At 43.1% G+C, this 26,747-nt stretch overlaps 1 protein-coding gene and 17 non-coding genes across 20 annotated transcripts in view; 12 read left to right on the top strand and 6 right to left on the bottom strand.

Moving 5' to 3' along the window:
- Nucleotides 1-26,747, bottom strand: part of ikbkb (inhibitor of nuclear factor kappa B kinase subunit beta) — a 96,145-nt gene that overhangs the window by 54,917 nt on the left and 14,481 nt on the right. For 2 of the 3 annotated variants that reach the window (XR_009787725.1, XM_061767573.1), the window contains exons 6-18: nucleotides 26,202-26,290; nucleotides 25,127-25,216; nucleotides 24,931-25,055; nucleotides 23,320-23,427; nucleotides 23,107-23,236; nucleotides 22,570-22,764; nucleotides 22,366-22,480; nucleotides 19,996-20,119; nucleotides 19,763-19,914; nucleotides 17,906-17,967; nucleotides 16,238-16,338; nucleotides 16,092-16,141; nucleotides 15,911-16,010 (exon numbers count right to left, since the gene is read on the bottom strand). Coding sequence is in view for 1 of the 3 variants with exons in the window: in XM_061767573.1 (XP_061623557.1) it covers nucleotides 15,911-16,010; nucleotides 16,092-16,141; nucleotides 16,238-16,338; nucleotides 17,906-17,967; nucleotides 19,763-19,914; nucleotides 19,996-20,119; nucleotides 22,366-22,480; nucleotides 22,570-22,764; nucleotides 23,107-23,236; nucleotides 23,320-23,427; nucleotides 24,931-25,055; nucleotides 25,127-25,216; nucleotides 26,202-26,290 (1,441 nt within the window). In the remaining 2 variants the exon portion in view is untranslated. The remainder of the gene's footprint in view (nucleotides 1-15,910; nucleotides 16,011-16,091; nucleotides 16,142-16,237; nucleotides 16,339-17,905; nucleotides 17,968-19,762; nucleotides 19,915-19,995; nucleotides 20,120-22,365; nucleotides 22,481-22,569; nucleotides 22,765-23,106; nucleotides 23,237-23,319; nucleotides 23,428-24,930; nucleotides 25,056-25,126; nucleotides 25,217-26,201; nucleotides 26,291-26,747) is intronic. The other variant, XR_009787726.1, reaches the window with a different exon arrangement.
- Nucleotides 381-462, top strand: trnas-uga (transfer RNA serine (anticodon UGA)). Its single transcript has one exon. It is a non-coding gene; the product is annotated as a tRNA-Ser (tRNA).
- Nucleotides 1,752-1,833, top strand: trnas-aga (transfer RNA serine (anticodon AGA)). The gene has a single exon. It is a non-coding gene; the product is annotated as a tRNA-Ser (tRNA).
- On the bottom strand, nucleotides 2,260-2,341 carry trnas-aga (transfer RNA serine (anticodon AGA)). Its single transcript has one exon. It is a non-coding gene; the product is annotated as a tRNA-Ser (tRNA).
- Nucleotides 2,756-2,837, top strand: trnas-uga (transfer RNA serine (anticodon UGA)). Its single transcript has one exon. It is a non-coding gene; the product is annotated as a tRNA-Ser (tRNA).
- trnas-aga (transfer RNA serine (anticodon AGA)) lies at nucleotides 4,127-4,208 on the top strand. Its single transcript has one exon. It is a non-coding gene; the product is annotated as a tRNA-Ser (tRNA).
- trnas-aga (transfer RNA serine (anticodon AGA)) lies at nucleotides 4,638-4,719 on the bottom strand. Its single transcript has one exon. It is a non-coding gene; the product is annotated as a tRNA-Ser (tRNA).
- On the top strand, nucleotides 5,134-5,215 carry trnas-uga (transfer RNA serine (anticodon UGA)). Its single transcript has one exon. It is a non-coding gene; the product is annotated as a tRNA-Ser (tRNA).
- trnas-aga (transfer RNA serine (anticodon AGA)) lies at nucleotides 6,505-6,586 on the top strand. The gene has a single exon. It is a non-coding gene; the product is annotated as a tRNA-Ser (tRNA).
- Nucleotides 7,016-7,097, bottom strand: trnas-aga (transfer RNA serine (anticodon AGA)). Its single transcript has one exon. It is a non-coding gene; the product is annotated as a tRNA-Ser (tRNA).
- Nucleotides 7,512-7,593, top strand: trnas-uga (transfer RNA serine (anticodon UGA)). Its single transcript has one exon. It is a non-coding gene; the product is annotated as a tRNA-Ser (tRNA).
- On the top strand, nucleotides 8,835-8,916 carry trnas-aga (transfer RNA serine (anticodon AGA)). The gene has a single exon. It is a non-coding gene; the product is annotated as a tRNA-Ser (tRNA).
- trnas-aga (transfer RNA serine (anticodon AGA)) lies at nucleotides 9,346-9,427 on the bottom strand. The gene has a single exon. It is a non-coding gene; the product is annotated as a tRNA-Ser (tRNA).
- On the top strand, nucleotides 9,842-9,923 carry trnas-uga (transfer RNA serine (anticodon UGA)). The gene has a single exon. It is a non-coding gene; the product is annotated as a tRNA-Ser (tRNA).
- On the top strand, nucleotides 11,207-11,288 carry trnas-aga (transfer RNA serine (anticodon AGA)). The gene has a single exon. It is a non-coding gene; the product is annotated as a tRNA-Ser (tRNA).
- Nucleotides 11,718-11,799, bottom strand: trnas-aga (transfer RNA serine (anticodon AGA)). Its single transcript has one exon. It is a non-coding gene; the product is annotated as a tRNA-Ser (tRNA).
- On the top strand, nucleotides 12,214-12,295 carry trnas-uga (transfer RNA serine (anticodon UGA)). Its single transcript has one exon. It is a non-coding gene; the product is annotated as a tRNA-Ser (tRNA).
- On the top strand, nucleotides 13,585-13,666 carry trnas-aga (transfer RNA serine (anticodon AGA)). Its single transcript has one exon. It is a non-coding gene; the product is annotated as a tRNA-Ser (tRNA).

The raw sequence follows: 26,747 nt of genomic DNA, 5'->3' as shown, positions 1-26,747 counted from the left end.
CATTTCCCCAGGATTTCGGCACTGCAGGAGGAGACAAGCAAAGCGCTGAGGAGTTCGATGTTCATATTTTTGTCCACAGTGTGTCACTTGGATCTTTGATGGTTTGGACACGTCCAGAGGGGAGAGACTGAGAATATCGGTCGAAGGATTTTAAGGATGGAGCTGTCAGGGAAGAGAGCTCGAGTAAGATCAAAGAGAATTTTTTATCGATGTAGTGTGGGAAGACATGAGGGCAGTTAGCGTTCGAGAGGAGGATGCAGATAGGCTTACATAGAAAAAGGATGACGCGCTGTGGCGACCCCAAACAGGACAAGACAAAGGGAAAAGCAGCCATGTTGGTTTGTCGCAACAGTTGGTCATTCCACTTGCAAATGAGAAGAGTTGTTGTGGCCGAGTGGTTAAGGCGATGGACTTGAAATCCATTGGGGTTTCCCCGCGTAGGTTCAAATCCTGCCAACAACGACGTCCTTTTGAAGCAGACTTGCTGTCTGAAGACCTTGTGGCAGAAGTTGAAATTTGTGGTCGTTTTCAGCCTATAAGGACTATGCTCCAGAACCAGAGCATGGGACTACCAAGTGACGAACGACAGACTGAAACAGTGGTCCTCTTTGTGTTCTATTTTTTTGCGTCGGAACTTTCCTATCCGAGCGAGAACACCACGAAGTACTTGGAGGATAGGTCGTTCAAATTCTAAAATCGCTCAGGAAGTACCTCGGTGCACCTTCAAGCCCCCTTTAGTAAAGGTTACTCCTGACCAACCTTTACGAAAGGAAAGGAGATGTTACCCACCATCCTTTACAGTAGCAATATTTGAAACAAGAGACCACGACAAAGTTTCCAGACTACACGAAGATGCTCAAGAGTTTCAAGCAAGACACTTTCAAGATAACAATGACAATATTTTTCAAATAAAAAATGGTACACAACCGTATATATAAACACATGCATCATGAAGACAGTCTTACAGAAGAGTAGCAACGTGAACAAAAATTTGCATCAAAAATGGTAAGACTAATATTAGGCCTGCCGCACACTGCCTCGGACTCAGTAGCTGTTGGTTTGCTTCTGCCCCTCAAAAAAAGCATATTGTTGGCAGGAAAACGATATGCAAAATGCAAAGTGAGATACCATTTGGACAGGTTAGTGTCATTTAAACACAATTAACAGTGCTGCCAAACCCTCTACTTAAGTTGTCACAGGACTGGTTTGCTTCTGCCCCACGAGATGCACAGTACATTGCGAGCAGGATTTTAACCTGCGTGGGAAGACCACAATGGACAAGTGGACTGCCTTAACCACAACAACACAGTGCCAACAGTGGAGCTGAAATTTTCTCAGGACTCGGGATGAAGTGAAACCGGGAGGTGTGGGGACCAGCAAAGTGCTTAACGATTATTCATATTTTTGTCCACAGTGTGTCACTTGGAACTGCAATCCTCTGGTTCCTTGAGCCAGGTCCTGAGAGCTGAGCCCACCAACATACATATCTTTGGGAATTAAAAAAAAATAAAAATAAAATCACCTCATTCATTCCAATATTACCATGAAAAAATTGGTGAGGGATACTGTACAATATACATGATCGCTGCACCATTTTTAAGCCTAAGGTAAAAAGTGAGAACTATGTGTGATATGTCCTCTTTCGTGTTTATTTTTCTCATTGTCAACTTATTGTCAGTTTACCCAATTTACCCAGCCGCATTCTGTCACAATAGATGGTGATTGCACTTTGCAGGATTTGCCAGCAAAGCGTTGTCGTGGCCGAGCGGTTAAGGCGATGGATTAGAAATCCATTGGGGTCTCCCCGCACAGGTTCGAATCCTGTCGACAACGTTCATGTTTTGAGCAGAAACTCCAAAATCTTGTCAATGGTTGATCACAAACGAGACCGACATTTGCAACAAAATCTCCTCTTTGTCGAGAGGATCGATTGGCACACGTTCGTCTCCCTGTCTGTCCTGTCAGTGTGGATTTTCAGTCATCCAGGACATGGTAATCTGCAAACTTCAATAGCGGAAACTTGAATCTTCTTGTTTTATTTGTTTTTAAAAAACAACAACTCGGGCAATTATGGTATTGTGCTATGCTGTACTACCCTGGATGCTCAGTAAAATACAACGAAGTCGGCAATAAGTTGACATCAATAAACAAACAAGTAGAGGTTTTTACCAGGTCGTCATGGAAAAACAAGAGTCAACCACATCACACCGACGATTCAAGTCGTTACAGTACTTGTTAGCTTCTGCCCCAAAACACATCCGTTGTCAGCAGGATTTGAACCTGCGCGGGGAAACCCCAATGGATTTCTAGTCCATCGCCTTAACCACTCGGCCATGACAACACATTGCCTGGAAGGTTGAAAAGAGTCCAGTTGACATTTCCCCAGGATTTCGGCACTGCAGGAGGAGACAAGCAAAGCGCTGAGGAGTTCGATGTTCATATTTTTGTCCACAGTGTGTCACTTGGATCTTTGATGGTTTGGACACGTCCAGAGGGGAGAGACTGAGAATATCGGTCGAAGGATTTTAAGGATGGAGCTGTCAGGGAAGAGAGCTCGAGTAAGATCAAAGAGAATTTTTTATCGATGTAGTGTGGGAAGACATGAGGGCAGTTAGCGTTCGAGAGGAGGATGCAGATAGGCTTACATAGAAAAAGGATGACGCGCTGTGGCGACCCCAAACAGGACAAGACAAAGGGAAAAGCAGCCATGTTGGTTTGTCGCAACAGTTGGTCATTCCACTTGCAAATGAGAAGAGTTGTTGTGGCCGAGTGGTTAAGGCGATGGACTTGAAATCCATTGGGGTTTCCCCGCGTAGGTTCAAATCCTGCCAACAACGACGTCCTTTTGAAGCAGACTTGCTGTCTGAAGACCTTGTGGCAGAAGTTGAAATTTGTGGTCGTTTTCAGCCTATAAGGACTATGCTCCAGAACCAGAGCATGGGACTACCAAGTGACGAACGACAGACTGAAACAGTGGTCCTCTTTGTGTTCTATTTTTTTGCGTCGGAACTTTCCTATCCGAGCGAGAACACCACGAAGTACTTGGAGGATAGGTCGTTCAAATTCTAAAATCGCTCAGGAAGTACCTCGGTGCACCTTCAAGCCCCCTTTAGTAAAGGTTACTCCTGACCAACCTTTACGAAAGGAAAGGAGATGTTACCCACCATCCTTTACAGTAGCAATATTTGAAACAAGAGACCACGACAAAGTTTCCAGACTACACGAAGATGCTCAAGAGTTTCAAGCAAGACACTTTCAAGATAACAATGACAATATTTTTCAAATAAAAAATGGTACACAACCGTATATATAAACACATGCATCATGAAGACAGTCTTACAGAAGAGTAGCAACGTGAACAAAAATTTGCATCAAAAATGGTAAGGCTAATATTAGGCCTGCCGCACACCGCCTCGGACTCAGTAGCTGTTGGTTTGCTTCTGCCCCTCAAAAAAAGCATATTGTTGGCAGGAAAACGATATGCAAAATGCAAAGTGAGATACCATTTGGACAGGTTAGTGTCATTTAAACACAATTAACAGTGCTGCCAAACCCTCTACTTAAGTTGTCACAGGACTGGTTTGCTTCTGCCCCACGAGATGCACAGTACATTGCGAGCAGGATTTTAACCTGCGTGGGAAGACCACAATGGACAAGTGGACTGCCTTAACCACAACAACACAGTGCCAACAGTGGAGCTGAAATTTTCTCAGGACTCGGGATGAAGTGAAACCGGGAGGTGTGGGGACCAGCAAAGTGCTTAACGATTATTCATATTTTTGTCCACAGTGTGTCACTTGGAACTGCAATCCTCTGGTTCCTTGAGCCAGGTCCTGACAGCTGAGCCCACCAACATACATATCTTTGGGAATTAAAAAAAAATAAAAATAAAATCACCTCATTCATTCCAATATTACCATGAAAAAATTGGTGAGGGATACTGTACAATATACATGATCGCTGCACCATTTTTAAGCCTAAGGTAAAAAGTGAGAACTATGTGTGATATGTCCTCTTTCGTGTTTATTTTTCTCATTGTCAACTTATTGTCAGTTTACCCAATTTACCCAGCCGCATTCTGTCACAATAGATGGTGATTGCACTTTGCAGGATTTGCCAGCAAAGCGTTGTCGTGGCCGAGCGGTTAAGGCGATGGATTAGAAATCCATTGGGGTCTCCCCGCACAGGTTCGAATCCTGTCGACAACGTTCATGTTTTGAGCAGAAACTCCAAAATCTTGTCAATGGTTGATCACAAACGAGACCGACATTTGCAACAAAATCTCCTCTTTGTCGAGAGGATCGATTGGCACACGTTCGTCTCCCTGTCTGTCCTGTCAGTGTGGATTTTCAGTCATCCAGGACATGGTAATCTGCAAACTTCAATAGCGGAAACTTGAATCTTCTTGTTTTATTTGTTTTTAAAAAACAACAACTCGGGCAATTATGGTATTGTGCTATGCTGTACTACCCTGGATGCTCAGTAAAATACAACGAAGTCGGCAATAAGTTGACATCAATAAACAAACAAGTAGAGGTTTTTACCAGGTCATTGTCATGGAAAAACAAGAGTCAACCACATCACACCGACAATTCAAGTCGTTACAGTACTTGTTAGCTTCTGCCCCAAAACACATCCGTTGTCAGCAGGATTTGAACCTGCGCGGGGAAACCCCAATGGATTTCTAGTCCATCGCCTTAACCACTCGGCCATGACAACACATTGCCTGGAAGGTTGAAAAGAGTCCAGTTGACATTTCCCCAGGATTTCGGCACTGCAGGAGGAGACAAGCAAAGCGCTGAGGAGTTCGATGTTCATATTTTTGTCCACAGTGTGTCACTTGGATCTTTGATGGTTTGGACACGTCCAGAGGGGAGAGACTGAGAATATCGGTCGAAGGATTTTAAGGATGGAGCTGTCAGGGAAGAGAGCTCGAGTAAGATCAAAGAGAATTTTTTATCGATGTAGTGTGGGAAGACATGAGGGCAGTTAGCGTTCGAGAGGAGGATGCAGATAGGCTTACATAGAAAAAGGATGACGCGCTGTGGCGACCCCAAACAGGACAAGACAAAGGGAAAAGCAGCCATGTTGGTTTGTCGCAACAGTTGGTCATTCCACTTGCAAATGAGAAGAGTTGTTGTGGCCGAGTGGTTAAGGCGATGGACTTGAAATCCATTGGGGTTTCCCCGCGTAGGTTCAAATCCTGCCAACAACGAAGTCCTTTTGAAGCGGACTTGCTGTCTGAAGACCTTGTGGCAGAAGTTGAAATTTGTGGTCGTTTTCAGCCTATAAGGACTATGCTCCAGAACCAGAGCATGGGACTACCAAGTGACGAACGACAGACTGAAACAGTGGTCCTCTTTGTGTTCTATTTTTTTGCGTCGGAACTTTCCTATCCGAGCGAGAACACCACGAAGTACTTGGAGGATAGGTCGTTCAAATTCTAAAATCGCTCAGGAAGTACCTCGGTGCACCTTCAAGCCCCCTTTAGTAAAGGTTACTCCTGACCAACCTTTACGAAAGGAAAGGAGATGTTACCCACCATCCTTTACAGTAGCAATATTTGAAACAAGAGACCACGACAAAGTTTCCAGACTACACGAAGATGCTCAAGAGTTTCAAGCAAGACACTTTCAAGATAACAATGACAATATTTTTCAAATAAAAAATGGTACACAACCGTATATATAAACACATGCATCATGAAGACAGTCTTACAGAAGAGTAGCAACGTGAACAAAAATTTGCATCAAAAATGGTAAGACTAATATTAGGCCTGCCGCACACTGCCTCGGACTCAGTAGCTGTTGGTTTGCTTCTGCCCCTCAAAAAAAGCATATTGTTGGCAGGAAAACGATATGCAAAATGCAAAGTGAGATACCATTTGGACAGGTTAGTGTCATTTAAACACAATTAACAGTGCTGCCAAACCCTCTACTTAAGTTGTCACAGGACTGGTTTGCTTCTGCCCCACGAGATGCACAGTACATTGCGAGCAGGATTTTAACCTGCGTGGGAAGACCACAATGGACAAGTGGACTGCCTTAACCACAACAACACAGTGCCAACAGTGGAGCTGAAATTTTCTCAGGACTCGGGATGAAGTGAAACCGGGAGGTGTGGGGACCAGCAAAGTGCTTAACGATTATTCATATTTTTGTCCACAGTGTGTCACTTGGAACTGCAATCCTCTGGTTCCTTGAGCCAGGTCCTGACAGCTGAGCCCACCAACATACATATCTTTGGGAATAAAAAAAAAATAATAATAAAATCACCTCATTCATTCCAATATTACCATGAAAAAATTGGTGAGGGATACTGTACAATATACATGATCGCTGCACCATTTTTAAGCCTAAGGTAAAAAGTGAGAACTATGTGTGATATGTCCTCTTTCGTGTTTATTTTTCTCATTGTCAACTTATTGTCAGTTTACCCAATTTACCCAGCCGCATTCTGTCACAATAGATGGTGATTGCACTTTGCAGGATTTGCCAGCAAAGCGTTGTCGTGGCCGAGCGGTTAAGGCGATGGATAAGAAATCCATTGGGGTCTCCCCGCACAGGTTCGAATCCTGTCGACAACGTTCATGTTTTGAGCAGAAACTCCAAAATCTTGTCAATGGTTGATCACAAACGAGACCGACATTTGCAACAAAATCTCCTCTTTGTCGAGAGGATCGATTGGCACACGTTCGTCTCCCTGTCTGTCCTGTCAGTGTGGATTTTCAGTCATCCAGGACATGGTAATCTGCAAACTTCAATAGCGGAAACTTGAATCTTCTTGTTTTATTTGTTTTTAAAAAACAACAACTCGGGCAATTATGGTATTGTGCTATGCTGTACTACCCTGGATGCTCAGTAAAATACAACGAAGTCGGCAATAAGTTGACATCAATAAACAAACAAGTAGAGGTTTTTACCAGGTCATTGTCATGGAAAAACAAGAGTCAACCACATCACACCGACGATTCAAGTCGTTACAGTACTTGTTAGCTTCTGCCCCAAAACACATCCGTTGTCAGCAGGATTTGAACCTGCGCGGGGAAACCCCAATGGATTTCTAGTCCATCGCCTTAACCACTCTGCCATGACAACACATTGCCTGGAAGGTTGAAAAGAGTCCAGTTGACATTTCCCCAGGATTTCGGCACTGCAGGAGGAGACAAGCAAAGCGCTGAGGAGTTCGATGTTCATATTTTTGTCCACAGTGTGTCACTTGGATCTTTGATGGTTTGGACACGTCCAGAGGGGAGAGACTGAGAATATCGGTCGAAGGATTTTAAGGATGGAGCTGTCAGGGAAGAGAGCTCGAGTAAGATCAAAGAGAATTTTTTATCGATGTAGTGTGGGAAGACATGAGGGCAGTTAGTGTTCGAGAGGAGGATGCAGATAGGCTTACATAGAAAAAGGATGACGCGCTGTGGCGACCCCAAACAGGACAAGACAAAGGGAAAAGCAGCCATGTTGGTTTGTCGCAACAGTTGGTCATTCCACTTGCAAATGAGAAGAGTTGTTGTGGCCGAGTGGTTAAGGCGATGGACTTGAAATCCATTGGGGTCTCCCCGCGTAGGTTCAAATCCTGCCAACAACGACGTCCTTTTGAAGCGGACTTGCTGTCTGAAGACCTTGTGGCAGAAGTTGAAATTTGTGGTCGTTTTCAGCCTATAAGGACTATGCTCCAGAACCAGAGCATGGGACTACCAAGTGACGAACGACAGACTGAAACAGTGGTCCTCTTTGTGTTCTATTTTTTTGCGTCGGAACTTTCCTATCCGAGCGAGAACACCACGAAGTACTTGGAGGATAGGTCGTTCAAATTCTAAAATCGCTCAGGAAGTACCTCGGTGCACTTTCAAGCCCCCTTTAGTAAAGGTTACTCCTGACCAACCTTTACGAAAGGAAAGGAGATGTTACCCACCATCCTTTACAGTAGCAATATTTGAAACAAGAGACCACGACAAAGTTTCCAGACTACACGAAGATGCTCAAGAGTTTCAAGCAAGACAACCGTATATATAAACACATGCATCATGAAGACAGTCTTACAGAAGAGTAGCAACGTGAACAAAAATTTGCATCAAAAATGGTAAGACTAATATTAGGCCTGCCGCACACTGCCTCGGACTCAGTAGCTGTTGGTTTGCTTCTGCCCCTCAAAAAAAGCATATTGTTGGCAGGAAAACGATATGCAAAATGCAAAGTGAGATACCATTTGGACAGGTTAGTGTCATTTAAACACAATTAACAGTGCTGCCAAACCCTCTACTTAAGTTGTCACAGGACTGGTTTGCTTCTGCCCCACGAGATGCACAGTACATTGCGAGCAGGATTTTAACCTGCGTGGGAAGACCACAATAGACAAGTGGACTGCCTTAACCACAACAACACAGTGCCAACAGTGGAGCTGAAATTTTCTCAGGACTCGGGATGAAGTGAAACCGGGAGGTGTGGGGACCAGCAAAGTGCTTAACGATTATTCATATTTTTGTCCACAGTGTGTCACTTGGAACTGCAATCCTCTGGTTCCTTGAGCCAGGTCCTGACAGCTGAGCCCACCAACATACATATCTTTGGGAATTAAAAAAAAATAATAATAAAATCACCTCATTCATTCCAATATTACCATGAAAAAATTGGTGAGGGATACTGTACAATATACATGATCGCTGCACCATTTTTAAGCCTAAGGTAAAAAGTGAGAACTATGTGTGATATGTCCTCTTTCGTGTTTATTTTTCTCATTGTCAACTTATTGTCAGTTTACCCAATTTACCCAGCCGCATTCTGTCACAATAGATGGTGATTGCACTTTGCAGGATTTGCCAGCAAAGCGTTGTCGTGGCCGAGCGGTTAAGGCGATGGATTAGAAATCCATTGGGGTCTCCCCGCACAGGTTCGAATCCTGTCGACAACGTTCATGTTTTGAGCAGAAACTCCAAAATCTTGTCAATGGTTGATCACAAACGAGACCGACATTTGCAACAAAATCTTCTCTTTGTCGAGAGGATCGATTGGCACACGTTCGTCTCCCTGTCTGTCCTGTCAGTGTGGATTTTCAGTCATCCAGGACATGGTAATCTGCAAACTTCAATAGCGGAAACTTGAATCTTCTTGTTTTATTTGTTTTTAAAAAACAACAACTCGGGCAATTATGGTATTGTGCTATGCTGTACTACCCTGGATGCTCAGTAAAATACAACGAAGTCGGCAATAAGTTGATATCAATAAACAAACAAGTAGAGGTTTTTACCAGGTCATTGTCATGGAAAAACAAGAGTCAACCACATCACACCGACGATTCAAGTCATTACAGTACTTGTTAGCTTCTGCCCCAAAACACATCCGTTGTCAGCAGGATTTGAACCTGCGCGGGGAAACCCCAATGGATTTCTAGTCCATCGCCTTAACCACTCGGCCATGACAACACATTGAGTGGAAGGTTGAAAAGAGTCCAGTTGACATTTTCCCAGGATTTCGGCACTGCAGGAGGAGACAAGCAAAGCGCTGAGGAGTTCAATGTTCATATTTTTGTCCACAGTGTGTCACTTGGATCTTTGATGGTTTGGACACGTCCAGAGGGGAGAGACTGAGAATATCGGTCGAAGGATTTTAAGGATGGAGCTGTCAGGGAAGAGAGCTCGAGTAAGATCAAAGAGAATTTTTTATCGATGTAGTGTGGGAAGACATGAGGGCAGTTAGTGTTCGAGAGGAGGATGCAGATAGGCTTACATGGAAAAAGGATGACGCGCTGTGGCGACCCCAAACAGGACAAGACAAAGGGAAAAGCAGCCATGTTGGTTTGTCGCAACAGTTGGTCATTCCACTGGCAAATGAGAAGAGTTGTTGTGGCCGAGTGGTTAAGGCGATGGACTTGAAATCCATTGGGGTTTCCCCGCGTAGGTTCAAATCCTGCCAACAACGGCGTCCTTTTGAAGCGGACTTGCTGTCTGAAGACCTTGTGGCAGAAGTTGAAATTTGTGGTCGTTTTCAGCCTATAAGAACTATGCTCCAGAACCAGAGCATGGGACTACCGAGTGACGAACGACAGACTGAAACAGTGGTCCTCTTTGTGTTCTATTTTTTTGCGTCGGAACTTTCCTATCTGAGCGAGAACACCACGAAGTACTTGGAGGATAGGTCGTTCAAATTCTAAAATCGCTCAGGAAGTACCTCGGTGCACTTTCAAGCCCCCTTTAGTAAAGGTTACTCCTGACCAACCTTTACGAAAGGAAAGGAGATGTTACCCACCATCCTTTACAGTAGCAATATTTGAAACAAGAGACCACGACAAAGTTTCGAGACTACACGAAGATGCTCAAGAGTTTCAAGCAAGACACTTTCAAGATAACAATGACAATATTTTTCAAATAAAAAATGGTACACAACCGTATATATAAACACATGCATCATGAAGACAGTCTTACAGAAGAGTAGCAACGTGAACAAAAATTTGCATCAAAAATGGTAAGGCTAATATTAGGCCTGCCGCACACCGCCTCGGACTCAGTAGCTGTTGGTTTGCTTCTGCCCCTCAAAAAAAGCATATTGTTGGCAGGAAAACGATATGCAAAATGCAAAGTGAGATACCATTTGGACAGGTTAGTGTCATTTAAACACAATTAACAGTGCTGCCAAACCCTCTACTTAAGTTGTCACAGGACTGGTTTGCTTCTGCCCCACGAGATGCACAGTACATTGCGAGCAGGATTTTAACCTGCGTGGGAAGACCACAATGTGGACTGCCTTAACCACAACAACACAGTGCCAACAGTGGAGCTGAAATTTTCTCAGGACTCGGGATGAAGTGAAACCGGGAGGTGTGGGGACCAGCAAAGTGCTTAACGATTATTCATATTTTTGTCCACAGTGTGTCACTTGGAACTGCAATCCTCTGGTTCCTTGAGCCAGGTCCTGACAGCTGAGCCCACCAACATACATATCTTTGGGAATTAAAAAAAAATAATAATAAAATCACCTCATTCATTCCAATATTACCATGAAAAAATTGGTGAGGGATACTGTACAATATACATGATCGCTGCACCATTTTTAAGCCTAAGGTAAAAAGTGAGAACTATGTGTGATATGTCCTCTTTCGTGTTTATTTTTCTCATTGTCAACTTATTGTCAGTTTACCCAATTTACCCAGCCGCATTCTGTCACAATAGATGGTGATTGCACTTTGCAGGATTTGCCAGCAAAGCGTTGTCGTGGCCGAGCGGTTAAGGCGATGGATTAGAAATCCATTGGGGTCTCCCCGCACAGGTTCGAATCCTGTCGACAACGTTCATGTTTTGAGCAGAAACTCCAAAATCTTGTCAATGGTTGATCACAAACGAGACCGACATTTGCAACAAAATCTCCTCTTTGTCGAGAGGATCGATTGGCACACGTTCGTCTCCCTGTCTGTCCTGTCAGTGTGGATTTTCAGTCATCCAGGACATGGTAATCTGCAAACTTCAATAGCGGAAACTTGAATCTTCTTGTTTTATTTGTTTTTAAAAAACAACAACTCGGGCAATTATGGTATTGTGCTATGCTGTACTACCCTGGATGCTCAGTAAAATACAACGAAGTCGGCAATAAGTTGACATCAATAAACAAACAAGTAGAGGTTTTTACCAGGTCATTGTCATGGAAAAACAAGAGTCAACCACATCACACCGACGATTCAAGTCATTACAGTACTTGTTAGCTTCTGCCCCAAAACACATCCGTTGTCAGCAGGATTTGAACCTGCGCGGGGAAACCCCAATGGATTTCTAGTCCATCGCCTTACCCACTCGGCCATTACAACACATTGCCTGGAAGGTTGAAAAGAGTCCAGTTGACATTTCCCCAGGATTTCGGCACTGCAGGAGGAGACAAGCAAAGCGCTGAGGAGTTCGATGTTCATATTTTTGTCCACAGTGTGTCACTTGGATCTTTGATGGTTTGGACACGTCCAGAGGGGAGAGACTGAGAATATCGGTCGAAGGATTTTAAGGATGGAGCTGTCAGGGAAGAGAGCTCGAGTAAGATCAAAGAGAATTTTTTATCGATGTAGTGTGGGAAGACATGAGGGCAGTTAGCGTTCGAGAGGAGGATGCAGATAGGCTTACATAGAAAAAGGATGACGCGCTGTGGCGACCCCAAACAGGACAAGACAAAGGGAAAAGCAGCCATGTTGGTTTGTCGCAACAGTTGGTCATTCCACTTGCAAATGAGAAGAGTTGTTGTGGCCGAGTGGTTAAGGCGATGGACTTGAAATCCATTGGGGTTTCCCCGCGTAGGTTCAAATCCTGCCAACAACGAAGTCCTTTTGAAGCGGACTTGCTGTCTGAAGACCTTGTGGCAGAAGTTGAAATTTGTGGTCGTTTTCAGCCTATAAGGACTATGCTCCAGAACCAGAGCATGGGACTACCAAGTGACGAACGACAGACTGAAACAGTGGTCCTCTTTGTGTTCTATTTTTTTGCGTCGGAACTTTCCTATCCGAGCGAGAACACCACGAAGTACTTGGAGGATAGGTCGTTCAAATTCTAAAATCGCTCAGGAAGTACCTCGGTGCACCTTCAAGCCCCCTTTAGTAAAGGTTACTCCTGACCAACCTTTACGAAAGGAAAGGAGATGTTACCCACCATCCTTTACAGTAGCAATATTTGAAACAAGAGACCACGACAAAGTTTCCAGACTACACGAAGATGCTCAAGAGTTTCAAGCAAGACACTTTCAAGATAACAATGACAATATTTTTCAAATAAAAAATGGTACACAACCGTATATATAAACACATGCATCATGAAGACAGTCTTACAGAAGAGTAGCAACGTGAACAAAAATTTGCATCAAAAATGGTAAGACTAATATTAGGCCTGCCGCACACTGCCTCGGACTCAGTAGCTGTTGGTTTGCTTCTGCCCCTCAAAAAAAGCATATTGTTGGCAGGAAAACGATATGCAAAATGCAAAGTGAGATACCATTTGGACAGGTTAGTGTCATTTAAACACAATTAACAGTGCTGCCAAACCCTCTACTTAAGTTGTCACAGGACTGGTTTGCTTCTGCCCCACGAGATGCACAGTACATTGCGAGCAGGATTTTAACCTGCGTGGGAAGACCACAATGGACAAGTGGACTGCCTTAACCACAACAACACAGTGCCAACAGTGGAGCTGAAATTTTCTCAGGACTCGGGATGAAGTGAAACCGGGAGGTGTGGGGACCAGCAAAGTGCTTAACGATTATTCATATTTTTGTCCACAGTGTGTCACTTGGAACTGCAATCCTCTGGTTCCTTGAGCCAGGTCCTGACAGCTGAGCCCACCAACATACATATCTTTGGGAATAAAAAAAAAATAATAATAAAATCACCTCATTCATTCCAATATTACCATGAAAAAATTGGTGAGGGATACTGTACAATATACATGATCGCTGCACCATTTTTAAGCCTAAGGTAAAAAGTGAGAACTATGTGTGATATGTCCTCTTTCGTGTTTATTTTTCTCATTGTCAACTTATTGTCAGTTTACCCAATTTATCCAGCAGCATTCTGTCACAATAGATGGTGATTGCACTTTGCAGGATTTGCCAGCAAAGCGTTGTCGTGGCCGAGCGGTTAAGGCGATGGATTAGAAATCCATTGGGGTCTCCCCGCACAGGTTCGAATCCTGTCGACAACGTTCATGTTTTGAGCAGAAAGTCCAAAATCTTGTCAATGGTTGATCACAAACGAGACCGACATTTGCAACAAAATCTCCTCTTTGTCGAGAGGATCGATTGGCACACGTTCGTCTCCCTGTCTGTCCTGTTAGTGTGGATTTTCAGTCATCCAGGACATGGTAATCTTCAAACTTCAATAGCGGAAACTTGAATCTTCTTGTTTTATTTGTTTTTAAAAAACAACAACTCGGGCAATTATGGTATTGTGCTATGCTGTACTACCCTGGATGCTCAGTAAAATACAACGAAGTCGGCAATAAGTTGACATCAATAAACAAACAAGTAGAGGTTTTTACCAGGTCATTGTCATGGAAAAACAAGAGTCAACCACATCACACCGACGATTCAAGTCATTACAGTACTTGTTAGCTTCTGCCCCAAAACACATCCGTTGTCAGCAGGATTCCCCGCGTAGGTTCAAATCCTGCCAACTCTCAGTACCCTTTGCACAATGGTCATTACACCGGACTATTGCAATATTAGTCATTCGTACTGCTCTCAGTGCTTGAGGACTCTGCATCTTTTTGCACAATTGTCAAAAAAAAGAAAACGCACCGGAATTACCAGATATCGAGCAACCCTTTACTGCTCAGTGACTTTTTTTTTTTTTTGTCAATGTCTTTCTGTCTCCAAAGTGTTTCTGTAAATTGACTGTCTGTTGTCGTACTTGAGCGGCTCCAACTACTGGAGACAAATTCCTTGTGTTTTTTTTGGACATTCTTGGCAAATAAAGATGATTCTGATTCTGAACAACGACATCCTTTTGAAGCAGCCTTGCTGTCTGAAGACCTTGTGGCAGAAGTAGAAATTTGTGGTCGTTGTTAGCCTGTAAGGCCTTTGCTTCAGAACCAGATCATAGAACTAAGAAGTGACGCACGACAGACTAAAACAGTGGTCTTCTTCGTGTTCTCTACTCCAGCTTACCCTAAAAATGTGCGTCAATAATGGAAAGACTAACATGAGGCACACTGCGCAATGTGACCGAACCCGACTGGACAGGACCATGGCATAAAAATAAGAGTTGCAGATGCGACCTTGCAAATTGAGAGACTGGATATATGGATGCCCTGAATTGCGAGCCTGTTTAGTATCCATCAATCCATTTTCTGTACCGCTTATCCTCACTAGCGTCGCGGGCGTGCTGGATCCTATCCCAGTTATCTTTGGGCGAGAGGTGGGGTACACCCTGAACTGGACGCCAGCCAATCGCAGGGCACATTTCAACAAACAACCATTCACACTCACATTCTTTCCTACGGGCAATTTAGAGTCTTCAATCAACCTACCATGCATGTTTTTGGGATGTGGGAGGAAATAGTAATAGTAATAGTTAAGGAAGAGGCGGGTTGCTAAAGATAGTGGACATGGGCGGGAATAAAAGCATGAGTGTGGATATTTTAAAGGAGACTCGCTGACTCTATTGATTTGAATGTACCCAGGGAGATACATGCAACGGGAGCCAACATTTTCTTATATTTATCCGTGATAAAGCATATCCTTTTCTGCTCCTTTGTTCTCTGTTGCATTTGTGGTGTGTCTGTTTTGTTGAACAATTGTGACGTTTGTCGGCTTTTGTTGAAATATAGGTTGAGTGAGTGCAGTATAAGCATCCAGACTGCACTTGCATTGGATACATATCCGATTTATATCCACATATGAAAAAGACCTAGGTCAGATATGAAAAAAATCCGACTTGTACAGTTCACATTGACATGAAAAAATCAGATACATCTCACATTGGGCAAAAATAAAAAAAAAAAAAATCTGAATTGACCTGCTGTGTAAACACAGCTTGTTTTGTGCCATGCACCTGCTCAGTGGTCGGAATGTACTCCTATTCATAATTATTGGTATACAGTGGGTTGTCGTCTGTCTGTCAGAATGTTTAAACAAAATCTAGGACCCACCCCCATAATAGAATAGTTGCTGCAGCTTCTTTCACTCAACCCTTCACATTTTTGTGTAAAAATGGGTTGAGTCATTTTTTAGTTATCCCGGTAACATCACAGTCTTAAATAAATTACATACCAATAAGATTCAAAAACCAGTAAAAATGGTAAATGATGCAATAACATGGTAAGAATTGCTCTATAGGAGATTATACTAGGACTAGACTCCAAATTACAGTACTCCCCCGTGATACATTTTTCACATAGATTCGTTTGGGAACTCTTTGTGTTATTGGAGTGGATCCACGTGAGTACCTGAGGTGTGTGTAGAAGTCACGAAGCTTCCTCTCATAAAACTGCACCGCCTGAACCACCAGACGCAGCACCTCCTGACCATCCTCAGAACAACGCTGCTCTGGGCGCGCCAGATAGAAACAAAAAAAAAGTTTCTTTTTTCAAGAGAAAAAAAGTGCTAAGAACGGAAAAGAATCCAAACCTTTGGGTTTCTCTCGTAGTTTGCGCAGCATCTCCATTGCCTTTCCTTCACTAAAAGCACAAAAGGTCACGTTCACAATGCATTTCTTTGTTATTATTGTGTCTTTTTACGTAAAATTCAAAGAGGGAAGTTCAGTTGTGACTCACAGTGTGTCCAAAGCCTCTCCGCTCCTCCACGGCTGACGCTGAACGTCCAGAATGTCTTGTTGGAGGTGCATCATCTCCTCCTCAAGTTCACTCACTTTGGGCTGTACACACACCCCAAAGCATGGGTCACTGAGAGCAAGTGAGAATACACACACACATACATATTCAGGGATCTCGTGTGATGTGCGTCCCGTCTCAGACGCACAAAAATTAGTAGGGACGCATAAAGTACGATGAATCTGCGTCTTCAGACGCATGACTTAGTACTCTAGCGTGGTGCTGGAAATCCGGCGTATAATTTTTTGGGGACGAGACAGGACTATAGAGTGCGACTAATTTGATCACATATGAGCCCAAATTTCTGAATGGTTCAGCAAAAAAAAAAAAAAAGCGCGCGTACAGGTTTCCAGTCATTTGAGTAAGAAAAAAAAATTGTGCGACTTGAAACCAGACACACGATGGGTTTCATCGTAATCTCTAAACCAGAGATAGTGAAGAGCGGGGACCCTCGGTCTGATTGGCCGTGTGTGTTTGTGTGCATGTGTGCGCGCGTGCGTTTGACAATGCGAGCGCTTGCGTACACGAAGCTAAGTTTCCTGACGGCGAGCTGGTAGCTGCAGTTACAGATAATTGAGCGGCATAAATGGAATTAATTCCAAAGCCTAATGCCACCGTGATGATGAAGCAACATTTTGGATTCAAGCCAGATGAACGCGGCCATCCCGCTAACACCAACGAGCTGGTATATCGAATTTTTATGAAGTCGCAACAAAGACAACACAACTTAAAACCTCCAAGTGACAAAATCCATTTTAAACACAACCATCCCACCTGATATCTTCAGCTGGGAACAAAAAAAACAGTGGGGCTTGTTTCACGCCAGCTTGCAATTACGGAACACTTTGCCCAACAATGCAAATACAAACGCAAATATGGCGCACGTATGCTCACTTTATATCCCATAAGTACAGTATAGCTTTACTATTGTAAGAGATGTAGCCACTGAACATGTTGACAAAGCAGTGTTTAAAGAAAGGCTGCAGACTTTTAAAAAGTAGTATACAGCTTGAATGAAAACAGGTCTCTTTGATCTACTTCTGTTGTCATTAATGTTGGCACTTTTTATCAACTGAAAACTTGATTGGCAATATCTTGCCTGTTAAAGCATTAATGACTGTTTATACCGCTGTGGCAAATTTTAATATTTGTAGAGGTGCAATTTTGGGGAACAGAGCCTGAGTCTGTTTATTTATTGTTCTACATTACAATGTTAATGTTCATTATTCTTAAGAAATATAATTAAAAGTCTACGATTGGCTGGCGACCAGTTCAGGGTATACCCCGCCTCTCGCCCAAAGATAGCTGGGATAGGCTCTAGCATGCCCACAACCCTAGTGAGCATAAGAGGTAAAGTAAATGGATGGATGGATGGATGGAAGAATTCAAAGTGAATTGTAGGATTACTATATCTGTGTTCCGTGATAAATTGCAGGGACTCATTGTTCCCGGGTTGGGACTCATTGTTTCAATGACATGTGCATCCTGGGAGTCACATAGTCTCAAGTGTAAAATGATCTATGCATACTGTACACACACAGACAGACGCAGAGACAGAGAGGCAGGCAGGCAGACAGATGGACAGACAGAAACACACACACGCTTTCATACCTGACCACAGCTGCTGGCAGTCTGCTCCATTTCCCGCCACACTCCCAGTAGTTTCTCTGAAGCTAGAGAATAATTCCACATTTACATTTCTCATGAAGATAGGAATAAAACAACAGAGACTACATCGGGGGATACAAATACAAGATTCCAAACAACCCCAATGTATCCCACAGAAAGTCCTCCAATTATGCTATACAGTATTGTCGCTGTCCAGTGAAAAGCATAAAGTGCAAATCCAAATATATTTTTTCTTTTTCTACGTTTTAGTAGTGTCTGCATTTCTTCCATCCATCCATCCATTTTCGGGTCGTGGGGGCAGTAGCTTTAGCAGGGACGCCCAGACTTCCCTCTCCCACTTCATCCAGCTCTTCCAGGGGGATCCCGAGGCGTTCCCAGGCCAGCCGAAGGACATAGTCTCTCCAGCGTGTCCTGGGTCATCCCTGGGGTCTCCTCCCGGTGGGACAATCAGATGTCCCAGCAACCTCATCTGGCTCCTCTCGAGGTGGAGGAGCAGCGACTCTACTCTGAGATCCTCCCGGATGACCGAGCTTCTCACCCTATCTCTAAGTGAGAGCCCGGACACCCTGCGGAGGAAACTAATTTCGGCCGCTTGTATCCGGGATCTTGTTCTTTCGGTCACGACCCACAGCTCGTGACCATAGCTGAGGGTAGGAACGTAGATCGACCGGTAAATTGAGAGCTTCGCCTTTCGGCTTAGCTCCTTCTTTACCACAACGGACCAATACAAAGTCCGCATCACTGCGGATGCTGCACCGATCCGCCTGTCGATTTCCCGTTCCATTCTTTCCTCACTCGTGAACAAGACCCCAAGATACTTGAACTCCTCCACTTGGGGCAGGATCTCATCCCCGACCTGGAGAGGGCACGCCACCCTTTTCCGACTGAGGACCATGGTCTCAGATTTGGAGGTGCTGATTCTCATCCCAGCCGCTTCACACTCGGCTGCAAACTGCTCCAGTGAGAGTTGGAGGTCACGGCTTGATGAAGCCAACAGAACCACATCATCTGCAAAAAGCAGGGATGCAATACTGAGGCCACCAAACCGGACCCCCTCTACGCCTCGGCTGCACCTTGAAATTCTGTACATAAAAGTTATGAACAGAATCGGTGACAAAGGGCAGCATTGGGGGAGTCCAACCCTCACCTGGAACGAGTCCGACTTACTGTCGGATATGCAGACCAAACTCTGACTCCGGTCGTACGGGGACCGAACAGCCGGTATCAGGGGGTTGGGTACCCCATACTCCCGAAGCACCCTCCACAGGACTCCCCGAGGGACACGGTCGAACGCCTTCTCCAAGTCCACAAAACACTGTGCATATACACATGCGCACTTCAGGTGCATTCTTTCGTAATCATATAATATGTAAACCCTTTAATTTTAAGGGTAATGGTCAAATAATATTGAAATAATAACTGTTTGGGATTATAGTTTGTGGTACATTTATGGTTCAAACTATTAATATAGGCCATTCTAAACATTTTTAGGGGGATGCTTCAATTGCATGGTAGGTTAATTGACAACTCTAAATTGCCCGTAGGTGTGAATGAGGGTGCGAATGGTTGTTTGTTTGTATGTGCCCTGCGATTGGCTGGCAACCAGTTCAGGGTGTACCCCGCCTCCTGCCCGATTATAGCTGGGATAGGCTCCAGCACGCACGCGACCCTAGTGAGGAGAAGCGGCTCAGAAAATGGATGGATGGATGGATGGATGGACAGTATTAAAGTTACTCTACCTAGGGGAGAAGTTAAGAATTACAGTTTGATTATTATTTCCACCAACAAAGAAGGAGAGAGAATTTACATCGACATCATTTAACTGATAAAACAGAGTACCAATCCCTGTGGCAGTCTGCTCCTGGTATTTGTCCATGTCTATGTGAAGGCTGGTTGTGAAGAAGTCCAGCTTGGCCACGAGTCTCTGGTGCATGGACACCATCTCGTTCTTCTGTTTGGACAGGGATGAGTTGTGCCTAAGCAAACTCATGCTAGAAGGAACATTTTAGGACTGTTAAATACAGCATGTTTGCATGCATGTTTGTGTGTGTGTGTGTGTGTGTGTTTGCTACATGGCTGCTTTCTGTCCTTGCTGCAGTCTTTGCCAGTCCTCCTTCAGGGAACGAATGGTGTGCCACGCCTGGCCATAAGTCCTCCTTAGAGGACTGTAAGGAAGAACGTGCTTTGGATCCTTTTCTGGTAAAAAAAAAAAATTAAAATAAAAAAGAAGACATAATTATTTTACTATGTTTAACTTAAACTTAAAAAAGCTGGTTTGAGCTAATGTATCTGATATATTTACCGGCACACAAAAAAAAAATGTAGTAGTAAGTAATGGTAATATGATGTGCATAATAAAGCACTAAATCATAAAAATGTGATGATTGTAAATGCGGAACAATGGTAATTTACATAAATTTTGAATAAATAATTGTAAAATAGTGACAAATACAATGTTTTTCTTTAGTTATATACTGTATGTTTATGTATAGTTGTATCTATAATATTCAGGATTTCTCAAATTCACGAAATTATTGAAAAGAAATAAGAATATATTTCACAGTTGTATTTATTTCTGCATTGACTTACGTCTGTTATCTATTTATTTTTATTAATCAAGCCTCGCGGGTCCTGAGGTCTTCTGCCACCGGCCTTTTATTCCAAAAGCTAGAACAAAAACTGGCTGCATTCAGCCACTACAGCCCACACCTCTGGAACAGCCTGCCAGAGGGTATCAAGAATGCAGAGACTGTTGATGATTTTAAAAAGAGCTTTTAACTGATTTCTTTATTATACATTTAGACAATTATATATCTACTCATTTGCATATTCATTTATCTATGTATGTATTTTTTTATTTTATTCATTTATCTATTTAGGCGGCACGGTGGACGACTGCTTAGAGCGTCTGCCTCACAGTTCTGAGGACTGGGGTTCAATCCGCGGCCCCGCCTGTGTGGAGTTTGCATGTTCTCCCTGTGCCTGCGTGGGTTTTCTCCGGTTTCCTCCCACATCCCAAAAACATGCAGTAATTGGAGACTCTAAATTGCCCATAGGTGTGACTGTGAGTGCGAATGGTTGTTTGTTTGTTTGTATGTGCCCTGCGATTGGCTGGCAACCAGTTCAGGGTGTACCCCGCTCCTGCCCGATGATAGCTGGGATAGGCTCCTGCACGCCCGCGACCCTAGTGAGGAGAAGCGGCTCAGAAAATGGATGGATGGATTTATCTATTTAGTTATTTTCTTATCCTACGTTATTGTATCTCTTATTGTCTTTCAGTTTTTATCCTGTCCAATTGTCTTTTAGTCTTTTTAAGTTTTATTCCAGTGTCTCCTCATGGGAGCCTCCACACGGGGAGATGTGTTCGTTCTGCCCGCGTGGATGTCATCCTGCAATTTCCCCAGATCGTGTGGTCGTGGTGGTGCATCCTCTGTGGATGCGGGCTGTGGCCCCTCTCGGTGTGGATGGCTCCCACAGGATTGCCTTTCCTCGCCCAGGATCCTCAGTGCCTTGCAATGTCTCCCTACAACTAGTAGTAATAGGTGCTGTGTTTGTGTGTGCCTTCGTATGGGTGTGTTTGCATTTATATGTGGGATGGGAGGGGTGGGTTTTTGTTTTCCTGTTATCTTGACTGTCTGTTTTTATCTTTGTGAAGCAATTATGTATGAAAAAGTGCTAAATAAATACAATTTGATTGATTGATTTAAGGCGGCACGGTGTCCGACTAGTTAAGAGTGTCTGCCTCACAGTTCTGAGGACTAGGGTTCAATCCCTACCCCCGCCTGTGTGGAGTTTGCATGTTCTCCCAGTGCCTGCGTGGGTTTTTTCCAGGAACTCCGGTTTCCTCCCACATCCCAAAAAAATGCGTGGTAGGTTGATTGAAGACTCTAAATTGCCCGTAGGTGTGAATGGTTGTTTGTTTATATGTGCCCTGCGATTGGCTGGCAACCACTTCAGGGTGTACCCTGCCTCCTGCCCGAAGATAGCTGGGATAGGCTCCAGCACTCCCGCGACCCTAGTGAGGATAAGTGGCTCGGAAAATGGATGGATGGATAATTTATTTAATCCATTATGTTAATGAGATTGTTACCCATGAATAAATAACATTAAATATAAACAATAATTGAAATGATTGAATGGGAAATCAAGAAAAAATAATAGTAAATATATGTAACAAATATAAATATCTGCCATATTTACACACATTTCCTATTACATTTATGTTGGGGTAGGTCAAAAGTCTGTGTTGCCTAATGCATTTTACAGTACAGGCTTTCAACATTAAAATGAAGAATAACGCTACAATGAATCCCTTGAGTAATGCGCACATGCACAACAACACATTTTTGCACATTTTCCAGTTACAAAAAAATTTTCTGTGGCATGGACTAAGACCGATATAATATCTAAATCCGAGATGAGGAGAGAGACTGCGCACTCACGGACAAAACAGATGTTTTCAGGGAGGGTGCGAGGAGTCAGTGGTGGCTCATAACTACAAGAGGAGCGATCAAACAGGAAGATGAGAGGGAAGTCTGTCCGCCGGCCATCTATCTCCTGCAGATGTGAGACACGATGCATCAATACACACTGTCATTGAAGATTCTACAATGAAAGCATGTTGTGAGATGAGATGTTATAATTACGGCATAATCGATGGCGCACTGCGTGGCCAACCCATGGGGCTCTAAGGCTAAACCGGCCTCCAGCAGCAACTCCTGCTTGGCTGCAGGGATGCTTGTGTCTTCTTCGATTCTCTTCTGCAACTCGGCCACCGTTTCATCGTCCACAACCGCGTACCTCAGGATCTTGGCGGTGGTCATGTTCAATACGTGAACCATCTGCGGAGAATAGACTATACTATAACAAGGAGTGAGTGAACCACTATGACAGTAGTCAAATTCCCAATCTGGATGACAACTGGACTGACCCTGTTTGAAGAAATTGGACAGAGAAGCTTTTTCAAATCTTTCTTTACATTTTTTTTTTGTTATTTAGATATTTTCTTCAATGATATCATTGTATGGATGGTCATCACAATTTAATAGGAATATCAACAGGGAATACTTCAAATCATGGATGATCTGTCATAAGATGTAGAACGAGAACTTGTACACAAACCAAAGAAAACATAACCTCTTTGACCGAGGTACAAATTCACAATAAATGTGATCCAATCTCACTTTGAGCTGCAAAATAAGTTCCAGCTGGGAGAAGCAGTTGCTGGGTGTGGCATCTGGCTCTTTGCCCCTTTCTTGGGGAGACCACTTGAGCATCAGCCGCAGCCACCTCTCCAGCTTCTCCGCTAAAAGACTGTCACATACACATCACAACAGGTGAGACCGACATGACTAATATGTCTTACTAAAGGTAACGTTTCTACAGACGTGGGTCACCTGTTGAGGTTGTTGGGCTGAGGAAGATGTTTGGAGAAGCGGACCACACCGGAAAGGTCTTCATAGACGACAATGTCACTGTCTTGTTTCAGTCGCAGTTTATTGTGCCTTGCAATGACAGAAGAAAAGCCTTTGTTAGATGTTGGAAATCACCATTTACTTAGTGGCCCTTTTATTTAGGGTACTCATTTTATGAGGTCCAAACAAGAGTTGAATCATACATTCTGCCTTTACGAAGATAATACTGTGATGCTCTTTTTGATATTATAGGGTAAAAATATCATAAAAACATATTCACACTGCAAACTACAACCACAATAAAAGCATATGTAATAAATATTTATCTGACAGTGTCAATCAAAACTGATATGCACCTAATATTGTGTTATATGAGTTATGCATATTCATTTATTAACTGGCATGGACCTTTATATTCGTCAACTGGAATCCGACCGCTTACTGCCACCTACGTACATATTATTCATCAAGTAAGTTTTTTGTGTAGGCATGGAAGAGGGTCTTGCCCAGCTTGTCTGCAATTCAGGTTTTCAAATCACTGTAGTGACTAACAGATCCCTGTAGATGGCGGCGTTGCATCGCTTTGGATTTGAGCTCAGCATAGCTTTTTTGTAGACGATAAAGATTAGGCAGTGAATCTCAGCTTGTCACATCACTTATGAGGAAAAGAAAGGCCAACGTGTTGGAAGTCAAACAAGTTTAGGCACCTCATACTTGAACAGAGTATGTACCATAAGCGTAAGGTATATAGTACGTGTTGCGGTAGGCAGTAGAAAGTGTGCGTTGCGATTTTGAGAAACGTTGCAGTTCATGGAATGAATGAGGAACGCCACGTAAAAAAGTCATTGACATCCAATTCAAGGCATGCGTTGAGACAGCATCGCTCACTGCAGGTTTCAAAGTTGTATATCTGTAAAAAAATGGGTTTTTTTTGCCATCAAAGCCCTTTTTCAGTCTTGTTTTTGCTGTTTTATAGTTTGAGGTCTCACTAAAGCAAAAAATATCAGCGACACAGTCACTGTTTTGCTTAACATGTTTCTCTTCACAAAAAGCTTGTTTTCTTTGCTTTTTTGGTCAGAAATCTGTGTTTTTGGTAAACCAACCCATGTTCTACTGCTGATTACTAAAGAACGGAAAAAGCTAGAAACAATCCTTTTTTTCTGGTGAAAGAAGAGAGTCTACTCTTTCTTTTGGTAGGTTCGGGTGCTCATTTTGTCATACACAATATTATTCTGTGTGCTGTCAAAAAGCTGGTTTGATAACGGCTGGCTGTGAATGAGTTCATAATCGAAAGGTAGAACTGTAATTTGAAACAATGGGAGGGTACTTTTTCTTTTTGCAACCCAAACTTGCCCTCAGGCTTTATATCTTTCATGCAGCATAACAGTGAAGGAAGAGAGTCATTGATTTTGGCACAACCCACATATCCTGCAATTCTTATTTATGTGTTCCTAGTATGTTCAAAAATGGTCACGTAACTGGGGCAAAGGTTGAGAAAACTCTGGAAAATGTGTCTAATCGTGTAACACCTTGACTGACTGCAAAGTGAAGAAAAAAAGAAGCCCATTAGTCAAAAGAAAAGTGAGTTTCTACCAGAGAACAGGTTGCCAAGTTGGCAAAAATGGCCGAAATCCTGTGATACACTCAAACACCAATGTCCCAAAGCTCCAGTAGTCCACAGCGACCGTGTACTTCTTCTTCTCAATCAGTTCGGGAGCCTGAAAGGTAAGAATCGCGTTGAGCAGGACAAGCCACATGTGATGCCACACGTGCAATGTGTCTGACAGACCAAGTACTGCAATGTTCCCACAAACGAGGTGCAAAGACTGCTCTGATCCAGTTCCTTAGCATAACCAAGGTCAATGATCTTGTGGATCAACTGAAGCGGAAGAATAAAAAAACAGTGTTTTAAGAGTTAAACATGCATTTGCAACCACATGGATATGAATACAGTGTCAGGTTTGGTTATGTTACTTTTGCCTGAGAATGAAATGTTCAAATTAAGGATATGAAATAAATGATTTTTATGACAAAAAGGTTCAGGGGGTACACAAGACAAAAATGGTTGGGAACCACTTGCCTAAACAATAATCTTAATTCAGAAAATGTAAAAAGAAATGTCAAAGAGCCACGTGGGCACTGACCAAAAGTAATTCTAATCGCGTTAACGATTAGAATTTCTGAGAACTTTTACCCTGTTCAAGAATATACATACACAAAAAAAGCCAAATACTGGGAGATCAGCCGATACTGAGCCACATATGGATGACATTAGGAGCGTATTTTCCAAGAAAATTGAGGTCAGATTCTAAGTTGTTAAACCGAAACCATTTAAGATCATAGGACCCAATCTATGTTTAGAAACATTTCCCTCACTCTTCTTTTGTTTGAAAGGCTTTTTATATAATTCGGATTCATAGGCTTTCAAGCACATTCTAAAGCAATGTGGCGCTAAAGCTTCTAACCCCATAGAAATTTCCCCTGGAATTTGAATGCCGAACTGAGGAAAACGGCATTCATCTACATTCTCATACATTAACAAATTAAAATCAAACTCACTTGAATAATTGTAACTTAATAAGTACTCTAACATGTTCCTTCATGTATGAATTGTGTTAGATAACACCCCACCAGATGGAGGATAACATGTGATGGGTCGTTATGTAACCTTATAAAAAGCGGTCCAGAAAGAAAGATAAGAGTAAACCTTACAAGTGCAGGGATAAATTGCGGGATTTGTTTTTCCGTCATAAAGTCATACTGAGGCACATTGTAGGTGAAGACTCATCCTCTCCCGTCAAAACAAAAGGCGTCCTTATGGTTTGGGCGTATTTGTCATGGGCGAGAAGTGTGTTTGAACTCACCCGCTTCTCTCCCTGTTGCAGCACAATGTTTTCAGGCTTCAAATCTCGGTGGATGATCCGCTTCTTGTGGAGGTAGGTCAGAGCAGAGGCTAAGAGGAAGAAGAAGAAAATCAAAATGGGACCAATTCAAAGATTCACCGCCAAACACAGTGGGTACGGAAAGCATTCAGACCCCCTTACATTTTTCACTCTTTGTTATATTGCAGCCATTTGTTAAAATCATTTATGTTCATTTTTTCCTCATTAATGTACTTGTACACACAGCACCCCGTATTGACAGAAAAAAACTGAATTGTTGACATTTTTGGAGATTTATTAAAAAAGAAAAACTGAAATATCACACAGCCATATGTATTCAGACCCTTTGCTCAGTATTTAGCTGAAGCACCCTTTTGAGCTAATACAGCCATAAGTCTTTTTGGGAATGATGCAACAAGTTTTTCACACCTGGATTTGGGGATCCTCAGCCATTCCTCCTTGCAGATGCTCTCCAGTTCTGTCAGGGTGGATGGTGAACAGTGGTGGACAGCCATTTTCAGGTCTCTC

This window comes from Phyllopteryx taeniolatus, chromosome 3 (genome assembly GCF_024500385.1).
Source record: "Phyllopteryx taeniolatus isolate TA_2022b chromosome 3, UOR_Ptae_1.2, whole genome shotgun sequence".
NCBI classification, from domain to species: Eukaryota; Metazoa; Chordata; class Actinopteri; order Syngnathiformes; family Syngnathidae; genus Phyllopteryx; species Phyllopteryx taeniolatus.
This window is presented reverse-complemented; position numbering and strand designations above follow the sequence as displayed.